General features: G+C 45.8%; 1 protein-coding gene across 4 annotated transcripts in view; it reads right to left on the bottom strand.

Annotated features, from left to right (window-relative positions):
- polr2b (RNA polymerase II subunit B) overlaps positions 1 to 21,184 on the bottom strand; it is a 38,217-nt gene that overhangs the window by 8,373 nt on the left and 8,660 nt on the right. For all 4 annotated transcript variants that reach the window (XM_061724695.1, XM_061724697.1, XM_061724698.1 and 1 more), the window contains 15 exons: positions 20,837 to 20,995; positions 19,980 to 20,144; positions 19,333 to 19,529; positions 17,732 to 17,851; positions 16,440 to 16,626; positions 12,701 to 12,844; positions 11,599 to 11,738; positions 11,392 to 11,503; positions 9,183 to 9,337; positions 7,346 to 7,544; positions 5,086 to 5,254; positions 4,546 to 4,642; positions 3,093 to 3,187; positions 2,169 to 2,419; positions 969 to 1,058 (listed from right to left, as the gene is read on the bottom strand). In XM_061724695.1, coding sequence (XP_061580679.1) covers positions 969 to 1,058; positions 2,169 to 2,419; positions 3,093 to 3,187; positions 4,546 to 4,642; positions 5,086 to 5,254; positions 7,346 to 7,544; positions 9,183 to 9,337; positions 11,392 to 11,503; positions 11,599 to 11,738; positions 12,701 to 12,844; positions 16,440 to 16,626; positions 17,732 to 17,851; positions 19,333 to 19,529; positions 19,980 to 20,144; positions 20,837 to 20,995 — 2,280 coding nt within the window. The remainder of the gene's footprint in view (positions 1 to 968; positions 1,059 to 2,168; positions 2,420 to 3,092; positions 3,188 to 4,545; positions 4,643 to 5,085; positions 5,255 to 7,345; positions 7,545 to 9,182; positions 9,338 to 11,391; positions 11,504 to 11,598; positions 11,739 to 12,700; positions 12,845 to 16,439; positions 16,627 to 17,731; positions 17,852 to 19,332; positions 19,530 to 19,979; positions 20,145 to 20,836; positions 20,996 to 21,184) is intronic.

Below are 21,184 nucleotides of genomic sequence, written 5' to 3'. Positions count from 1 at the left end.
AAAACTCTCTACACCACAGACTAAAACTCTCTACACCACAGACTAAAACTCTCTACACCACAGACTAAAACTCTCTACACCACAGACTAAAACTAAATACACCACAGACTAAAACTAAATACACCACAAACTAAAACTCTCTACACCACAGACTAAAACTCTCTACACCACAGACTAAAACTAAATACACCACAGACTAAAACTAAATACACCACAGACTAAAACTAAATACACCACAAACTAAAACTCTCTACACCACAGACTAAAACTCTCTACACCACAGACTAAAACTCTCTACACCACAGACTAAAACTCTCTACACCACAGACTAAAACTCTCTACACCACAGACTAAAACTCTCTACACCACAGACTAAAACTCTCTACACCACAGACTAAAACTCTCTACACCACAGACTAAAACTCTCTACACCACAGACTAAAACTCTCTACACCACAGACTAAAACTCTCTACACCACAGACTAAAACTCTCTACACCACAGACTAAAACTCTCTACACCACAGACTAAAACTCTCTACACCACAAACTAAAACTCTCTACACCACAGACTAAAACTCTCTACACCACAGACTAAAACTCTCTACACCACAGACTAAAACTCTCTACACCACAGACTAAAACTCTCTACACCACAGACTAAAACTCTCTACACCACAGACTAAAACTCTCTACACCACAGACTAAAACTAAATACACCACAGACTAAAACTCTCTACACCACAGACTAAAACTAAATACACCACAAACTAAAACTCTCTACACCACAGACTAAAACTCTCTACACCACAGACTAAAACTCTCTACACCACAGACTAAAACTCTCTACACCACAGACTAAAACTCTCTACACCACAGACTAAAACTCTCTACACCACAGCGGACTTGTGAACTGATCTTTGGTTACAACGATGTTTCATGTTTGAATGTTTCCATGACGACCTCTCACCTCTTGCCGGTACTGGATCCCGCAGGTTCCCTTCTGTCCGTGTCGGCTGGCAAACTTATCTCCGATCTGAGGAATCCGGACGGATCGGACCTGGAGGAGGAGGAGACGGGTCAGAACCAGAACCAGAACCAGAGACTAGACACGGTTAGAACCAGAACCAGAGACTAAAGACAGGGGAGCCTCCAAAATGTTTCCTAGGGCCTTCATAGTCCATAGTCTCCATAGTCCATGGTAGAGCTCTGCGCTGGACTGTTTTCTTCATCCCGCTCCCGCTGCATTTCTGACCATTACCGCCTACACCCGCAACGTGTGTGTTACACTCCCACAAAACTGGCCTCAGCAACGAGAGTAGGTTGTGAGTGGCTCAAGTAACACTAATAACATAAAATAAACAATGTTAATGAATTAAACAAATTACTGTAATTTAACAAATGAATCGATTAGCCATTACATTGCTGTGGAGGAAGAGAATGCTGCTGACCAACTGCGGTCCCAATCCCTGTCTCTCTTCTAACATGCTCCCACAGACAAATCCAAATATATGACTGGCCTTGTCTTGTCTTTGTTTAGTAAAGACCTTGTTTGAGGTTCAACATGAAGTTGCCAGAAGGGGCACCTTAAATTCTTGGGGTGGATCCAAAACTAAAAGCATCATTACAGGACTTTATTATACTAAACAGGCTCAGATAAACGCCTACTGATGGTTCAGGGTGACCATGACCTGGTACCAGAGGTTCTAAGAGGTTCTTCTCACCCGGATCTTGCAGAACTTGTAGCCCTCCTGGTTCAGGGTCACCATGACCTGGTGCCAGAGGTTCTAAGAGGTTCTAGGAGACGGTACCAGAGGTTCTAGGAGGTTCTAAAGGGTTCTAGGAGACGGTTCTAGGGGGTTCTTCTCACCCGGATCTTGCAGAACTTGTAGCCCTCCTGGTTGAGCGTGACCATGACCCGGTACCAGAGGTTCTAGGAGGTTCTAAGAGGTTCTAGGAGGTTCTTCTCACCCTGATCTTGCAGAACTTGTAGCCCTCCTGGTTGAGCGTGACCATGACCCGGTACCAGAGGTTCTAAGAGGTTCTAGGAGGTTCTAGGAGACGGTGCTCACCCGGATCTTGCAGAACTTGTAGCCCTCCTGGTTCAGGGTCACCATGACCTGGTACCAGAGGTTCTAAGAGGTTCTAGGCGGGTCTAGCAGGTGCTCACCCGGATCTTGCAGAACTTGTAGCCCTCCTGGTTGAGCGTGACCATGACCTGGTCCACGATGCCGGTCTCGCTGGTCCTCAGGAAGGTGCTGCAGTCTCTCTTGGTGTAGCGGCGGTTGGTGGAGTCCAGGTCGTCGTCGTTCTCCGGCAGCGTCACCGTCTTCCCGATGATCACGTCCTCCCCGGAGACTCGGACGCCCGGGGCGATCAGCCCGTCGTCGTCCAGCTTATCGTAGATGGCGTGTCTCATTCCTGCAGGAAACAGCTGTCAGTCCCGCCACAATAAAACCCTCGAGATCACTAACGGTGTCTCATTCCTGCAGGAAACACCCGTCAGTCCCGCCACAATAAAACCCTCGAGATCACCAACGGTGTCTCATTCCTGCAGGAAACAAACCCGCCACAATAAAACCCTCAAGATCACTAACGGTGTCTCATTCCTGCAGGAAACAACTGTCAGTCCCGCCACAATAAAACCCTAGAGATCACTAACAGTGTCTCATTCCTGCAGGAAACAACCGTCAGTCCCGCCACAATAAAACCCTCAAGATCACTAACGGTGTCTCATTCCTGCAGGAAACCACCGCCAGTCCCGCCACAATAAAACCTCTGTGATGACTAACCCGCCACAATAAAACCAACGTCCCGCCAGAATAAAACCAACGTCCCGCCACAATAAAACCCCCGAGATGACTCACGTCCCGCCACAATAAAACCCCCGAGATCATAAGTGAGGTCAAGGGTCAGGGGTCAGGGGTCAGCTCTCCCCCTGGCAGGTTTCCCTGGTGGGTTCAGTTCTAGGTTCAGGTTCAGGTCTAGGTCTGGTTTCAGGTCTAGGTTCAGGTCTAGGTTCAGGTCTAGGTTCAGGTCTAGGTCAGAGGTCATGAGTGAGGTCAGGGATCAGGGATCAGGGGTCAGCTCTCACCCTGGCAGGTTTCTCTGGTCGGTTTCTCAAAAATCTCCTCCTGGTCGAAGCCTTTCTTGGATTCCTGCTCCTTGTAGGATCGATAGAAGACAGACCTGCAGGAAAACAACATTATAAACTATTAAAACAACGTTATAAAACTATTAAACACGTTAACTAGTCCCAACTCTACACCTGGACAGGTAGAAGACAGACCTGCAGGAAAACAACCGTATAAAACTATTAAAACACAACATTATAAGCCAGTTTGGAATGGGAAATGTTGCTATAACATATATATTTGTCTTGTATCTTTCACAATCCTTTTTTCAAGTGAACATTCCTATGGCCGAGGTCCAGCTCCTTTTGACACAGAGCCTGGCATGGTTGCCGTGGCGACACGTATACATATATATATATATATATATATATATATATATATATATATATATATATATATATATATATATATATATATATATATATATATATATTACCCTGGCATGGTTGCCATGGTGACATATATACCATAATGTCCCGAATATAAGACGACCCCGATTATAAGACGACTCCCTCTTTTTCAAGACTCAAGTTTGAAAAAATACTTTTTGAACACTTAATTAAATTTTTATACAGAAAATAATGACAGTACATGTAAAATAAATGATTATTACAATATATTCAAGAGAAAAAGCCTGTTATTTTGCCTCATTGAAACCATTATCTTGAAGTTTGCATCATAACTTCTCCTCAGCTGCCGGTTCACCTGCCCAACTTCACCCTCTTTTCTCCAGATTGTCGCTACGTTTCTCCACTTTCTGTTATCTCTTCTCTTATTTTCTTCTCTTTTCTTTCTTATACTATTTTTTTATTTTTCTTCTTCGTGACAGGGTTTTCCTTTGTCCTGGGGAGTTAAGTTCAGCATTCGCTTTAAAGATATCTGGCTCCATCTAGTGTTGTGAATGGGTATAACGTCTAGACCCCGAATGGAAGACGACCCACTTTTGTCTGATTTCAATGTAAAAAACACTGTCTTATATTCAGGCCAATACGGTAAGTTTAGTCTTTTGTTCCCAGCCTGGCTGAAACTATAAGACAGCGTGTCCCTAAACATCTCCAGCTCACTCAGGACTGACTGCTCGTCTGATCAGATGACTGTGTGTGACTCCATTCATGAATGCTTTTATAAAAACTCCAGACAGAGCTGACGTGTCCTCACATTCTTTTTTGAACACTTTATTGAACGAACAACTATTTTTGCCACCACAATCTGGCGACCACGAAGGGACTCCATCTGTGAGCGGATTTTCTTTTTCCTCTGGACAGAAGGTGATTAAAGTGCAACAACAACCTCGTCCTCCCCCATCAAGGAAGGTGGAGAAGAGGGCCTGGCGTCCGGAGGACAGGTAGGACAGGTAGGAGACAGGTGGACACCCGGGTCTCTGCAGGACAGGTAGGAGACAGGTCCACCCACCTGAAGAACCCCCGGTCCACCGCAGACCGGTTCATGATGACAGAATCCTCCTGGTTATAACCGGTGTAGGAGGCGATGGCCACGATGGAGTTGATCCCTGGAGGGACAGGGGAGACACACAGGTGAGACAGGTGAGACAGACAGGTGGGGACAGGTGAGACTAGCTACGGGGGCTACGCTAACTACTGGCTACGATGGAGTTGATCCCTGGAGGACAGGGGAGACAGGTGGGGACAGGTGAGGACAGGAGAGACAGACAGGTGAGTGGCAAAAAAAACTCCCCTTAGGGAGGAAGAAACCTGGACCTGGACCAGGACCTGGACCTGGACCTGGACCTGGACCAGCGACCGCAGGCAGGTGGAAGCAGCAGCAGCAGCTCCAGAAGCTCCGGCCCAATCAGCCTGTCAGGTGAGTTTTACCTGCGGGCAGCTCTCTGAAGCGCAGGTACTCCATAGACCTCGTGGTCACCAGGGGTTTCTGGGGGTAGTACAGGTCTTACCTGTCCAGGTGGGTCAGGTGAGTCAGGTGATCAGGTCTTACCTGCAGGTAACTCTCTGAAGCGCAGGTACTCCATGGACCGGGTCGTCACCAGGGGTTTCTGGGGGTAGTACAGCACGTGGGCCAGCGTGTCCATCCTCACGTGGAAGTTGGTGATGTAAACGCCCATGGCCTGTTTCCCCATGGCCGACTGGTACGTGTTCCTGGGGGACTGTTAGAACCAGTTACAACCAGTTAGAACCAGAACCAGAACCATGGCCGACTGGTACGTGTTCCTGGGGGACTGGACCAGAACCAGTTAGAAGAGTTTTTTTTTTTCTTCTTCCGGCTCTCGACGAAGGCGGACGCTTCTCTGCTCCTCTCCCTTATCTATCTGTCCTGCTGCTGCTTTTGTCCTGTCTTGTCTTTAGAGTCTCTTCTTTTTACTCCTCCCAAACTCTACAATCACGGAATTGATGAACTGGTCTCTCAGCACAACCAGAAGTCAGGGGGTAAGGGAGCCCTCCTGCCCCGATGGGACATTTTTAGCTGGATACACAATGGATTCCTGGAAATACTGGAAACCGTTGTGTTTGGTGATTCTGTCTGTCGAGGACGTTGAAGATGCTTCATAATTGGATTTATGATAGCAGGATTTCTCCTAATTGGAGGAGGGGGATTCCTGGTCTACCGACAAACGCGTAAGTCGTCGACAGCTGTTCTGGCTCTTTCAGAGCTGCCGGACGTGGCTGAAGGATCAAGCAAGGCGATCAACACTCAGACTTTAACGTTGGGGGAGCAAAGCCGTAAGCTGGATGTGATTCTTGAACAGAATCTCAGGCTGGCGGCGTCTTTGAGCTCATTGGTAAGATGGATAAGACCTTGGAGAAGTTGGAAGCTTGGCTTGGCGGGAATTAATCACAAATTCGTCTGATTGGAGTCGCCATTGATGAACCAGAGACTGAAGGCAGACGGAAAATTACTGAGTCTGTCTGTTTGCAATATAATTGTTGATTCTATAATCTGACCTTGACAGGGCGGTTTTGGCTGATTGCTCTGGTCACAATCTCCCTGGTGGAATGTAAACAAGGTGACTCTGCCTCCACTAGCCCTCCCCTCTCAGGAACATCTGTGGACCTGTTTCAGAACTGTACCGAGCCGTCTGATAACATCAAGGACATTGGCTGAGAGCAGCTCTGAGCGAAGTTTCACAGACTCATCGCTACACACACACTTACTGATAACCACACCTCCCTCAACTCAACGCCTTCCTCGGCCCCCCCTCTTATCAGCCCCCCCAACAGTCTCCGGGGTTTCGCGGCGATCACTTGGATGTGCCGGGATCCCCCCACCCCTACACACTCACATGCATAGTAATATTAGTACCTGGTTGTGGTAGTAATAATAATAATATTAGTACCTGGTTGTGGTAGTAATAATAATATTAGTACCTGGTTGTGGTAATAATAATAATAATAATAATAATAATAATAATAAAATAATATTATTAGTACCTGGTTGTGGTGGTAGTAATAATAATAATAGTAATAATAATAATATTAGTACCTGGTTGTGGTAATAATAATAATAATAATAATAATAATAATAATAGTAATAGTAATAGTAGTAATAGTAATAATAATAATAATAATAGTAGTAATAGTAATAATAGTAATAATAATAATAATAGTATCTGGTTGTGGTAATAATAATAATAATAATAATAATAATAATAGTAATAATTACCTGGTTGTGGTAGTAATAATAATAATAATAATAATAATAACCTGGTTGTGGTAGCAATAGTAATAGTAATAATAATAATAATAATAATAATAATAATAATAATAATAATAATAATAATAGTAGTAATAATAATAGTAATAATATTAGTAACTGGTTGTGGTCGGGGAAGGGGATGATGGAGGCGCAGACATAATAATAATAGTAATAATAATAGTAATAATAATAATAATAATAATAAAAGTATTATTAAGTACCTGGTTGTGGTCGGGGAAGGGGATGATGGAGGCGCAGACATAATAATAATAGTAATAATAATAGTAATAATAGTAATAATAATAATAATAATAATAATAGTAAGTATTATTAAGTACCTGGTTGTGGTCGGGGAAGGGGATGATGGAGGCGCAGACATAATAATAATAGTAATAGTAATAATAGTAATTATTATTAAGTACCTGGTTGTGATCGGGGAAGGGGATGATGGAGGCGCATACATAATAATAGTAATAATAATAATAATAATAGTAGTAATAATAATAATAATAATAATAGTAACATTAATAATGGTAATAATTACCTGGTTGTGATCGGGGAAGGGGATGATGGAGGCGCAGACTCCCAGGATCATGGACGGGTGGATCTCACAGTGGGTGTAGGTGGAGCAATAGGCCACGCCCTTTTCCTGGAGGTCGTCCGGGGTCATCGCTAGCATCACCGTCTCCTCCTCCAGCGTGTCGATGTACTCCACCACGCCGCTAGCTACCAGGTCCTGCCAGCTAAACACAGTTAGCTTTAGTTAGCTAGTTCACCTCCACCACGCCGCTAGCTACCAGGTCCTGCCAGCTAAACACAGTTAGCTTTAGTTAGCTAGTTCACCTCCACCACGCCGCTAGCTACCAGGTCCTGCCAGCTAAACACAGTTAGCTTTAGTTAGCTAGTTCACCTCCACCACGCCGCTAGCTACCAGGTCCTGCCAGCTAAAGACAGTTAGCTTTAGTTAGCCAGTTCATCTCCACCACGCCGCTAGCTACCAGGTCCTGGTCCTTTTTTGAAGAAAACTTGATTACATTACAGTCAATGGGGACTGAAAAAGGTACTGGCGGGGCTCTAAGCCCCCCGTTTAAATTTTGTGCATACCCCGCCTGTCAAAGTCACATTTTATGAATCCCAACACCTATGTCTACATTCTGACCAAAAATTATTTGTCTCCTTTTTACGGTTTAGCCGTGAGCTCGAGTTACAAATAAAAATTCTGTTATTTTTTTTACTGTTTCTGCCACTCTACCAACCGACATTATTAATAATAATAATAATAATTACCTGTAATTGTTGTATTCTCTAATAACTGTAATAACAGTAATAATAACAGTAATAATAATAATTAATAACCTGTAATTGTTGTATTCTCTAATAACTGTAATAACAGTAATAATAACAGTAATAATAATAATAATAATAATAATTACCTGTAATTGTTGTATTCTCTAATAACTAATAATAACAGTAATAATAATTAATAATAATAAACTGTAATTGTTGTATTCTCTAATAACAGTAATAATAACAGTGATAATAATAATAATAATAATAATAATAATAATAACAGTAATAATAATAGTAATAATTAATAATTACCTGTAATTGTTGTATTCTCTAATAACTGTAATAATAACTGTAATAACAGTAATAACAGTAATAATAACAGTAATAATTAATAATAATAATTACTAGGGATGGGCGGTATGGACTAAAAAATGTATCACGATAATTTCTGGCATTTATCCCGATAACGATAAAAAAAATACAAATACAAAAAGTGTCATCAACGGGAATATTTCTTTCTTTCTTTCTTTCTTGCTCATTTCTTTCTTTCTTTCCTTCTTTCTGGCTCATTTCTTTCTTTCTTTCTTTCTTTCTTTCTTTCTTTCTTTCTTTCTTTCTTTCTTTCTTTCTTTCTTTCTTTCTTTCTTTCTTTCTTTCTTTCTTTCTTTCTTTCTTTCTTTCTTTCTTTCTTTCTTTCTTTCTTTCTTTCTTTCTTTCTTTCTTTCTTTCTTTCAGGCTCATTTCTTTCTTTCTTTCTTTCAGGCTCATTTCTTTCTTTCTTTCTTTCAGGCTCATTTCTTTCTTTCTTTCTTTCTTTCTTTCTTTCTTTCTTTCTCATTTCCTCAATTTATCGTTTTTACCGCGAGATGATAAATTCTTACCGTGGGGAATTTCTTTGACGGTTTATCGTGAACGGTAAAATATCGCCCATTCCTAATAATTACCTGTAATTGTTGTATTCTCTAATAACAGTAATAATAACAGTAATAATAACAGTAATAATAATAATTAATAATAACCTGTAATTGTTGTATTCTCTAATAACTGTAATAATAACAGTAATAATAATAATAATATTTAATAATAATTACCTATAATTGTTGTATTCTCGTTCCTTCAACTGATCAATGTGTCTTCGTTTCAGCAGCAGCTTCTGTTTCTCCACGATCAATAACGGTCGGCAGATTCTTCCGGCGTCCGTGTAGATCCGGATCTCCCGCTCACGGATGTCCCGGATCATGGAGACCTGGACCACAACCAGAACCAGTTAGGACCAGAACCAGAACCAGTTAGGACCAGAACCAGAACCATTTAGGACCACAACCAGAACCAGTTAGGACCAGAACCAGAACCAGTTAGGACCAGAACCAGAACCAGTTAGGACCAGGACCAGAACCATTACTGGACCAGAACCAGAACCATTACTGGACCAGAACCAGAACCAGTTAGGACCAGAACCAGAACCAGTTAGGACCAGAACCAGAACCAGTTAGGACCAGAACCAGTTAGAACCAGAACCAGTTAGAACCAGAACCAGAACCAAACAATGAGTGTGTTTTCATGGGAAGTTTAATTCTTCTTTAATTCAGAATTAAAATTAAATCCGATTTAAAGTGAGTAAAAATGACCATGTAAACACCTAATTCCTAATGGAAATGTCCATTCTGAATTAAACTTAATTCTGAAATGGCTGGTTTATTCCGATTTTAAATCAGAATAGAATAATTCCCCGATCATGTTTACACTCATTCAAAGAAAAAAATAATAATTAAAAAAATTGATTAAAAATTAAAATAATAAAAAAATAAAATTAATTCATTTAAAAAAAGAAAAAAAATGTCTACACTCATTCCTCTTTAAATTAATTCCCGGTCTTTCTGCTCGTTCCCTCGCCCGTCCGTCTCCATAACGATTATATTCCAAACAAAGTTCAAAGATGCAGCACGCAGTAAACGCTGGTATATACATTTAATTTACACCCTGAGAAGAAACTTGAAACTATAAAAGTAGAGCAAAGTTTGAAAACTGAGCTCGGGCAGGTAAAATAATAAATAAAATAATAATAACAACAACAACAACAACAACAACAACAACAATAATAACTAGACAATTTCCTCGCAGAAATTTCGAGAGTGCCACGGCGGGCTGCTGCACATTTCTGTACATTTTACAAGCAATAAAGGTGAAGGACTCAATACCGAGTCCAATGACACCACCCATGACTCTGTATGTCAAACCATTCAAAAGTTATTGGACTATAACATATCGGCCAATCAGAAGAAGGGGCGGGACTAATTTGTATATATAATATACAAATGTATATATATATATATATATATATACCCAGCAGGAGTGCTGATCATCTAAGGTCAAAAGGTCAGGGTTCAGATTTCTCAATTTTCCAGGTTATACTGACTGTACTGACTGGGTCATGTGACCAGTTCTGGCTCAGTCTAATCAGTCAACAGCTGTGCCCTGGTTGCCGGGCAACAAGAACCTCGAAATGAGGAATGTTCCGGGTTCGCTTTGAGAAAACCCCAGCTTTTGCCTTGTGAGAAGTTCTGAAATAACTCAGATTTGTGAGAAAACCGTAGCTCCTAGCAGAAAAACAAAGACATCGTGAGAGACACAGAACCTGAAAGATTCTGACAATCTTAATTTTATTCAGATATTCCTTAAAATTAGTTTGTAACGGCAGTTCGAAAACAAAGTGAGATTTTTTTTGAAGAAAACTTTTTTATTTTTTTATTACATTGCAGTCAATGGAGACAGATGCAGGAATTTGCGTGGCTGTTCGCGTTCGCGTGGCTGACGTATGTCTACATTCTGACCAAAAATTATATGTCTACCTTTTACGGTTTGGCCGTGAGCTCGAGTTACAAATAAAAAATAAGGTCATTTTTTCACTGTTTCTCTCACTCTAAAAAATTAGAGCTTCACTCTAAATTTGACAAAAAAGTGATTTCCAGTCCTCGCTTGAGGGCTCATATCTTGCAAAGTGTACATTTTAGGAAAAAACTGTTTGGGGTTTGGAGAGAGAAGAGAAGTTTTCCTCCGTTTTGAAGTTTGAATGACATTTCTACGTGCAAGTATGAGAAAGATACGTGACTCAGAAAAAAGGTGAATTTTGGCTTTTTTTAACCTCCTCCCATCCACATTTTCCCATCCGCTTTGAATGGCGCCATAGACATACATGGGGAAATTAGTTCAGATGATGATGTCCAGAGTTTACAGATTAACATTCGTGCCTCAGACACGATGATGTCCATCTGTCTCCAGAGTTTACAGAGACATTCATACCTCAGACACGATGATGTCCATCTGTCTCCGGAGTTTCCTCAGTGTGTTCATCAGCTGTTCAGGATCTTTGTGGATTCCGACCCAGCAGCCGTTGACGAAGATCTTGGTGGCGCTAAAGAAAAAAACAGATTTTAAATGTTAGACTCGAGCTAACGGCTGGAACCAATCCAGTAAACGGCAGAAACTGGTCCAGTAACCGGGACTGACTCTGCGATGGCGGCGGGGGAGATCTCCTCCAGGTTCTCCATGCTCCATTCCTCCAGGAACTCCAGGATGGGGGACGGCTGGGACCCCACGGAGATGTAGGCCATGAGGGCCAGGTTCTTCACCAGACCCACGGCATGACCCTGGAAACAAAGTTACTGTGAGGTTAATCAACCTTTTTGAACAAATTTGTCATTATGAAACTATCAGAATCAAGTCAGCTTTGGAGAACTGACTGTTTTCAACATGCTATCACATGCAGATCACAGGCCACTTCCTGAAGTTTTTGTCAGGGGGGTCGACTGACAGCCGTCTCATTGTCTTTAAAGGTTAGCTAAGGGTTAGTTGGACCGTCTGATGACACAAGACCCCATGAAGGTTGGCCTGGTGACTTCCGGTTTGTAAATGGCCCAGTGTCTTTAGACGCATCTGTTTCAAGACCCCCATGAGAGTTCCTGTTTGAGACAGGAAGCTATTTGACCCCAGTGACCTATGGTTTTTAAAAGCTTAAGTTTCACATGTCACATGTGTGGCTTCTTAAACCTCGACGTGTGACCATCTGTTTTCGTCCATTGTCCATTATCTATACACTGACAGTCCGTATATGGTCATTTCCTGTTTCCAGTTTTCTCAATAAAAAGCGTCATGCTGCAAGAGGATTTTGGGAGAAGACCTGACGAGTTCTCAGAGGAGGGCCGTGTTGCCCTGAAGCTCCTCAGACTTCTCCCAAAAGCTTCTGCAGAAGGCCGAAAAATCATTTCACAGTCTCTGTGTCTTTCCTAAGTTATGAATTGATGTTATATTGATTTAGGAACCTAACAGTTACCACGGTTACCAACTAACCTGGACCCAACCAGACCTGGTCCAGACCTGGTCCAGGACCCCCCCAGACCTGGTCCAGACCTGGTCCAGACCTGGTCCAGGTCCTAGTCCAGGTCCTGGTCTTACCTCAGGGGTCTCTGCGGGACACACCATCCCCCAGAGAGTGTTGTGCAGCTGTCGGGGCTTGGCCAGGACCAGGTCTGGGGGGTCTAGGTTGGTCCTGGTTGGTCCAGGACCCCCCAGACCTGGTACAGACATGGTCCAGACTTAGTCCTGGTCTTACCTCAGGTGTCTCTGCGGGACACACCATCCCCCAGAGAGTGTTGTGCAGCTGTCGGGGCTTGGCCAGCTTCCCGTCTCTGCCGATGGGAGAGTTGACTCTACGCAGGTGAGACAGCGTGGACGCAAAGGTGAGACGGTTCAGCACCTGCAGGGGGACAGGGGGGACAGGTTAGACCAGGGGGGACCAGCAGAGACCAGGACAGACAGGGGGGACAGGTGAGATCCATGTGAACCAGGTGAGACCAGGTGAGACCAGTTATCTCTATGATTCCTCCTCATTTCACTACAGAAACCTCAATAAAGTTCAGCTGCTGGAGGGAGATGGACGGACCGAGAGACGGACAGAGAGGGAGACGGACAGAGAGGGAGACGGACAGAGAGACGGACAGAGAGGGAGACGGACAGAGAGACGGACAGAGAGGGAGACGGACAGAGAGGGACACGGACAGAGAGGGAGACGGACAGAGAGACGGAAGATTCTGACTGTTATTTTTGTGTGTTTTGTCAGGACGCTGAGCAGACGTTCATTTACCGTTAGCTTCTGTTAATGTACTCTAGCTACTGGTAGTAATAGTTATTAGTGCCACGGCTGCTCCACGAGCCACTCCTCCTCCATAGCTATGCAGCAATGGAGGAGTGGAATTTCACACTGTGGATGGGAGGAGGTTAAAAAAAAAGCCAAAATTCACCTTTTTTCTGAGTCACCTAACTTTCTCATACCTGCACGTAGAAACGTCATTCAAACTTCAAAACGGAGGAAAACTTCTCTTCTCTTCAAAACACCAAACAGTTCGGCGCGTAACTAGTCCCGCAGCTTTGAGAAAACGCGAAAAAGTAAAAACGTAGAAATGTGCGCCTTGTGCGGGAATCGAGTGGTATGACTTTTATTAGCGATTGGTGCGCACCTTTTTGAGCAATGTGCCAAAACGTGCGCTTTTTGGCTCCATCCGGAACGCATTGGGAGAACTTCGGGGCCTCAACACTCGCACACAGTTACTCGAAAAATTCTGAACCGATTTAGAAAGTTGTAGGCCCTGAATTTAACTACCGTATTTTCGCGACCATAAGGCGCAACTTTTTTTTTTTTTTTTTTTTTTTTTTTAAATGTGCCGGGCGCCTTAAGAAACGGTGCGCCGTGTCTATTACCTGAATTACGGTAATGTCAGGTCGGCCACCATGAGAAGGTAAAAAGAGAAGGGGGCGGGTGAAGCTGAATGAGACCATCCACTGAGCTGTTTAATGCGAAACAGATGATGAAGACTTTTAAGGATTTGCTTGATGTGTAAAGTGAAATAAAATACAATCAAACTAAGTTTTGCTCCGCTCTATTTAAATAAGCACACTTGTGTGTGAGTGTTCTGCAGCGCCGGCCGGTCGGAACCGTCCACATTCCCCGGTTAAAGCAGCGGCTGCAGCAGCGCGGTGATGGTCGCTGCTGCAGCCGACTTCCTGGTTCCCCAAGCGGGTCCGATGACCTGGTTCCCGGCCGCTTTAAGAGCAGAGATTTCTGGGGTCTGTCTCAGGTCAGATCAGCTTCACCTTCCGAGATTTGCAGCCAAATCTGTCGGTTACAAACCCGGTACCGGATCCCGACATGCGCGTGTGTGTATTCGCGGCGCGACACACAGATTCTCATGTAGGCTATGTGGTGCTGGACTGGCGCAGCTGATGGACAGAAACTTATGGTGATTTTTAAAAGAAAAACTTTGCATAAGAGGTTTCCAGCCGGAGTCATTATAAGGGTGAATGAAAAGAGGGGGCTGGATGAAGGGATGATGATCAAGAAGCTGAGACAGGTCTGGAAATTCGGACTGGCGCAGATGAATTAACGGAGCTCCTGTCGGATACAAACCCCGGTACCGGCTCCCCGACAGCGCGTGTGTGTGAGCGGGTCCAGCGCGAGGGTCCCGGGACGCGGGACCCGGGACCGCCGCGGGACCAGCGCGGGGAGGGGGGCGGACCGGGACCCGGTCCACCGCGGGACCAGCGCGCGGGGGGGGCGGACCGGGACCCGGGACCCGGTCCAGCGCGAGGGAGCAAACGGGGAGCGGGACCCGGGACCGCCGCGGTCGGGATTTTTAAAAGAAAAGCGTTCCCTAAAGAGACTTTTCCAGCCAGAGTGAAATGAAAAGGGCTGGATGGATGAGGAGATGATCAGTGGCTGAGACAGGTTTGTGCAGCAACCCGGTGGTTTTTTAAAATTCTTTAATGCAGAAACAGAATATGAACCTTTGAAGGGTTTGATTGATGTGAAAAGTGAAATAAAATATCAAACTAAGTTTTGCTTCTGCTGTATTTTTAGCGCGTGTGTGTTTTGCAACGCGTGTCTGTGCAGCTCCGTCTCCGTAGACGGCGCCTTTTGGGTCGGTGCGCCGTATGTGTGTTTTAAAACCAAAAATGACACACAAAACTGAGGGTGCGCCTTTCCACACAGTGCGCCATATGGTCGCAAAAATACGGTACAGTCCTGTGGATTTTCAGAGCGATGGCACGAAGTGCAAAAACATTTCCAGATTTCCAAACTAAAGGGGAGATTTTCCCATGTATGTGAATGGGGCAGAATGTCACACTGTGGATGGGAGGAGGTTAAAAAAAACTTTTTTTCTGAGTCACCTATCCTATTTATTACCTATTTCTCATACCTGCACATAGAAACGTCATTCAAACTTCAAAACGGAGGAAAACTTCTCTTCTCTCCAAAACCCCAAACAGTTTTTCCTAAGATCTACACTTTCCAAAATATGAGCACTCAAGCGAGGACTGGAAATCACTTTTTCGTCAAATCTAGAGTGCGGAGTTCAGTTGGTAGAGTGGCAGAAACAGTAAAAAAAATGACGTTCATTTTTATTTGTAACTCGAGCTCACGGCCAAACCGTAAAAAGGAGACAAATAATTTTTGGTCAGAATGTAGACATAGGTGTTGGGATTCATAAAATGTGACTTTGACAGGCGTGGTATGCACAAAATTTAAACGGGGGGGGGATAGAGCGGCGCCAATACCTGCCTCGGTCTCCATTGGCTGTAATGTAATCAAAAGTTTTCTTCAAAAGAATCTCACTCTGTCTTCGCACTGAGCTTACTCACTCATTTTAGGGAATATCTGAATAAAATTAAGATTGTCAGAATCTGCCGGGTTCTGTGTCTCTCACAATGTTTTTGTTTTTTGCTACGAGCTACGGTTTTCTCACAAACCGGAGTGATTTGAGACCTTGTCAGAAGCCAAAATCTGGGTTAACCGGAAGGTTCTATGTACTGAGTCACCCCCCCCCACACACCCAGTAAATGCTATAACTTTTGAACGGTTCTACATAGAGAGTTGTGGGTGGTGTCATCAGACTCAGTTTTGACTCCTTCACCTTAATTGGTGCAAATTACCCTCGCCCCTTCTTCTGATTGGTCGATATGTGATAGTTCCTATTTTCTGCAATAACCTTTGAATGGTTTGATAGAGGAAATTTCATCAAAATCATCCGGCAGTCGTCCCGTGGCTCTTCAAAATTTGGGTGCTCCTCTCACCTGGGACACCCCGGCCCCCCAGCACCCATGGGTGCTCCTCTCACCTGGGACACCCCGGCCCCCCCAGCACCCATGGGTGCTCCTCTCACCTGGGACACCCCGGCCCCCCCAGCACCCATGGGTGCTCCTCTCACCTGGGACACCCCGGCCCCCCCAGCACCCATGGGTGCTCCTCTCACCTGGGACACCCCGGCCCCCCCAGCACCCATGGGTGCTCCTCTCACCTGGGACACCCCGGCGCGGGCCTGGTGGGCCTTCTTCACGTCTCCCCAGTTTCCCGTGGCCAGCGAGTACTTGAGTCCGTCAGAAATGATCCGGGTCTTGATGGCCAGTTCCAGATTAAAGTCTTTCCCTCGGTCGATGAACTTCTGGGCGTAAATACGGATCTCCTTCAGCAGGTTCTTGAACATCCTGGAACCAGAGAAACCTTTAAATACAGATCTAGAAGGTTCTTGAACATCCTGGAACCAGAGAAACGTTTAAATACAGATCTAGAAGGTTCTAGAACATCCTGGAACCAGAGAAACGTTTAAATACAGATGTCCTGTAAGGTTAACTAAAGGTTAACATTGTACAGCTGTGCAGACTTCCCGTTTTTGTCTGGGGCCTCATTGTTCTTTTAAAACTTTAAGTTTCTGTCCACCAGACATGAAAATTCTCACACTGTGTAGAAACGGTCAAGTCTCTGGTGTTCTTTCTTTGTTACGGGTTTGATGTTGATTTAAACCTAACATTTTCTGGTGCCGAAACCCGGGACCAAGATCTGTGGCGTCGGGACGACGTGGGATCAAGAGGCCGCCTAAAACTGTCGACAGCCGTTCCACCTTCAGGGACGGGCCAATAGGAGTTGGTCCTGTGCCGGTGACGGGTCCCCGAGCCAGCAGAGGCACCTGGGACTGGTAAGAGACCTACTCTTAAATACCTGGGGTATTAAAGTATTTATGAGTAAAATACGAGTGAAATTCTGTGTATACTAACCTGGGTTAGGAATTCAATTCAATTCAATTTTATTTATATAGCGTCTAATACAACAGATGTTGTCTCTAGACGCTTTCCAGAGATCCAGAACATGAACATAAACATAAACATAAACCCCCGAGCAGTTATTACATAAACAATGGCAGGCAAAAACTCCCCTAGTGGGAGAAAAACCTTAAGCCAAACAGTGGCAAGAAAAACTCCCCTTTAGGAGGAAGAAACCTGGACCAGGACCAGGCTCATAAGGGGGGACCCTCCTGCCAAGGGCCAGACTGGGGGGGTCAGGGACGTCAGCAGCACACAACAGGCAGGTGGAAGCAGCAGCGGGATGAATGAGTGTTGGCCCGCGGGTCTGGGACCCAGGGTAAAGTCAGGGACTTTACAGTACAGAATAACGAGAGGAGGTTTCTATTGGAATGTTTTTGTCTAATGTTCTTTTTTGTCTAATGTTTGCTTAGTCTAAAGTTTTTGTTTAAATGTTCATAATTGAATAATAATAATAATTGAAACTGTCTATTTCAGGTGGAGGAAGCCTCACCCTCTGAACAGGAAGGCCAGCAGCGGCCCCGCCAGGTCCAGCCTCTTGTTTCCGTAGTGATCTCTGTCGTCCAGCTCTCGTCTCCCCAGAGCAGCGAGGAGCAGCCGGTGGACCATGTACCTGAAACACAGGTAGACACAGGTAGACACAGGTGAGGACCCCTGACACACCTGCACCATCACAGGTACATTCCCCCCTGACACACCTGCAAAGGTACAGTCACTTAGGGGTAGGGACTCGGCCCAGGAAGTAGCTTAGGGGTAGGGACTCGGCCCAGGAAGTAGCTTAGGGGTAGGGACTCGGCCCAGGAAGTAGCTTAGGGGTAGGGACTCGGCCCAGGAAGTAGCTTAGGGGTAGGGACTCGGCCCAGGAAGTAGCTTAGGGGTAGGGACTCGGCCCAGGAAGTAGCTTAGGGGTAGGGACTCGGCCCAGGAAGTAGCTTAGGGGTAGGGACTCGGCCCAGGAAGTAGCTTAGGGGTAGGGACTCGGCCCAGGAAGTAGCTTAGGGGTAGGGACTCGGCCCAGGAAGTAGCTTAGGGGTAGGGACTCGGCCCAGGAAGTAGCTTAGGGGTAGGGACTCGGCCCAGGAAGTAGCTTAGGGGTAGGGACTCAGTAACAGGAAGTAGCTTAGGGGTAGGGACTCGGCCCAGGAAGTAGCTTAGGGGTAGGGACTCAGTAACAGGAAGTAGGTTAGGGGTAGGGACTCAGCCCAGGAAGTAGCTTAGGGGTAGAGACTCGGCCCAGGAAGTAGCTTAGGGGTAGGGACTCAGTAACAGGAAGTAGGTTAGGGGTAGGGACTCAGCCCAGGAAGTAGCTTAGGGGTAGGGACTCAGCCCAGGAAGTAGCTTAGGGGTAGGGACTCAGGACAGGAAGTAGCTTAGGGGTAGGGACTCAGGACAGGAAGTAGCTTAGGGGTAGGGACTCAGGACAGGAAGTAGCTTAGGGGTAGGGACTCACGCCAGGAAGTAGGTTAGGGTATCCAGGGGGGTTGTTGGGGTATCAGGGGGGTTGTTGGGGTATCAGGGGGGTTGTTGGGGTATCAGGGTAGTTGTTGGGGTATCAGGGTAGTTGTTGGGGTATCAGGGGGGTTGTTGGGGTATCAGGGTAGTTGTTGGGGTAACGGGGTAGTTGTTGGGGTAACGGGGTAGTTGTTGGGGTAACGGGGTAGTTGTTGGGGTAACGGGGTAGTTGTTGGGGTAACGGGGTAGTTGTTGGGGTAACGGGGTAGTTGTTGGGGTAACGGGGTAGTTGTTGGGGTAACGGGGTAGTTGTTGGGGTAACGGGGTAGTTGTTGGGGTAACGGGGTAGTTGTTGGGGTAACGGGGTAGTTGTTGGGGTAACGGGGTAGTTGTTGGGGTAACGGGGTAGTTGTTGGGGTAACGGGGTAGTTGTTGGGGTAACGGGGTAGTTGTTGGGGTATCAGGGTAGTTGTTGGGGTATCGGGGTAGTTGTTGGGGTAACGGGGTAGTTGTTGGGGTAACGGGGTAGTTGTTGGGGTAACGGGGTAGTTGTTGGGGTATCGGGGTAGTTGTTGGGGTATCGGGGTAGTTGTTGGGGTATCAGGGTAGTTGTTGGGGTAACGGGGGGGGTTAGGGACTCACCCCAGGAAATAAGCCTTCTTGGTCTCGCAGAAGTCGCTGACTCCGACGTGCGGCAGCATCTCCTTCTGCAGAACTTCTTTAGCGTATTTGATTCTCCTCTCTTTGGTGACGCCGGGCTTCGCTCCCCTGGAGCCGATGAAGTTCAGAGCCACGTTCTGCTCCTGGATCACAAACGCCTCGTCCAGGGACGGCTTCACCTGGTGACATCACACAGGTGAGTTACGATCAAACGCCTCGTCCAGGGACGGCTTCACCTGGTGACATCACACAGGTGAGTTAATCACAAACACTCGTCCAGGGACGGCTTCACCTGGTGACATCACACAGGTGAGTTACGATCACAAACGTCTCGTCCAGGGACGGCTTCACCTGGTGACATCACACAGGTGGAGCTCGTATGTTACGTGAGCTACTCATGCGAGGTATCTTTGGAAAGCTAAGATTCTTGTGATTCCACCGTTATAAACCATTTCAGGATATAATCACAGCAGCTGGTACAAATCAACACAACATTTGTATGCAAATAAAGCGCATGTCCGCCTTTTGTCCTGAAAAGAATGAGCCAGTTGGACCAGTCGTGCTGATGACTGGCACATTGTAGCCAATGGAATGCTATTGGGATGATCAATAACTGGTGATCAGGTTACCATCTCCATCATCTCGGGGTCGTCAAAGTCGTAGATAATGTGTTCCAGGATGTCTCTGTCCGACACGAAGCCCAGCGCCCGGAACACGATGATGATGGGAACTTCCTGTCTGATGTAGGGCAGCGTGGAGACGATTCTCTGGCCGATGGCGCTCTTCTTCACGCCCTGCAGAGACATAATCAATAATCAATCCTCTGGTCGATGGCGCTCTTCTTCACGCCCTGCAGAGACATAATCAATAATCAATCCGCTGGCCGATGGCGCTCTTCTTCACGCCCTGCAGAGACATAATCAATAATCAATCCGCTGGCCGATGGCGCTCTTCTTCACGCTCTGCGGTCACAATCTCCCTGGTGGAATGTAAAGTCACAATCTCTCTGGTGGAATGTAAAGTCACAATCTCCCTGGTGGAATGTAAAGTCACAATCTCTCTGGTGGAATGTAAAGTCACAATCTCCCTGGTGGAATATAAAGTCACAATCTCCCTGGTGGAATGTAAAGTCACAATCTCTCTGGTGGAATGTAAAGTCACAATCTCCCTGGTGGAATGTAAATAAGGTGACTGCCCCCACTAACCCTCCCCTCCCAGGAACATCTGTGGACCTGGATCAGAACTGACCGAGCCGTCTGATAACATCAAGGACATTGGCTGAGGAGCAGCTCTGGGCGAAGTTCACGGACTCATCGCTTCACACACACTTACTGATAAACACACACACCTCCCTCAACTCAACGCCTTCCTCGGCCCCCCCTCTTATCAGCCCCCCCAACAGTCTCCGGGTTTCGAGCGCCAGACGGCGATCACTTGGATGTGCTGTGCTGTGAGGGTTACACCTGTACAGGTAAGGGTAGCTCACCTGTCCTCCGCGGGCCATCATGCTGACCCAGATGGTGCTGGTTGGACGGGACGAGTTCTCCAGGCAGGACCGGCACTCGGCCGTGTAGGCGTATTTGGAATCCTTCTTGGCAAACACGTAAACCGTGTTGGTGGCCATTTTCTCCTGGGCTATTAGCACCTGGAAAACAGGAAAACACAGGTGATACACCTGTACAGAACACCTGGAGACCAGGAACACAGGTGATACACCTGTACAGAACACCTGGAGACCAGGAACACAGGTGATACACCTGTACAGAACACCTGGAGACCAGGAACACAGGTGATACACCTGTACAGAACACCTGGAGACCAGGAACACAGGTGA

This window comes from Cololabis saira, chromosome 7 (genome assembly GCF_033807715.1).
Source record: "Cololabis saira isolate AMF1-May2022 chromosome 7, fColSai1.1, whole genome shotgun sequence".
NCBI classification, from domain to species: domain Eukaryota; kingdom Metazoa; phylum Chordata; class Actinopteri; order Beloniformes; family Belonidae; genus Cololabis; species Cololabis saira.
Note: the sequence above shows the minus strand (reverse complement) of the source record. Positions and strands in the feature narration are given on the sequence as shown.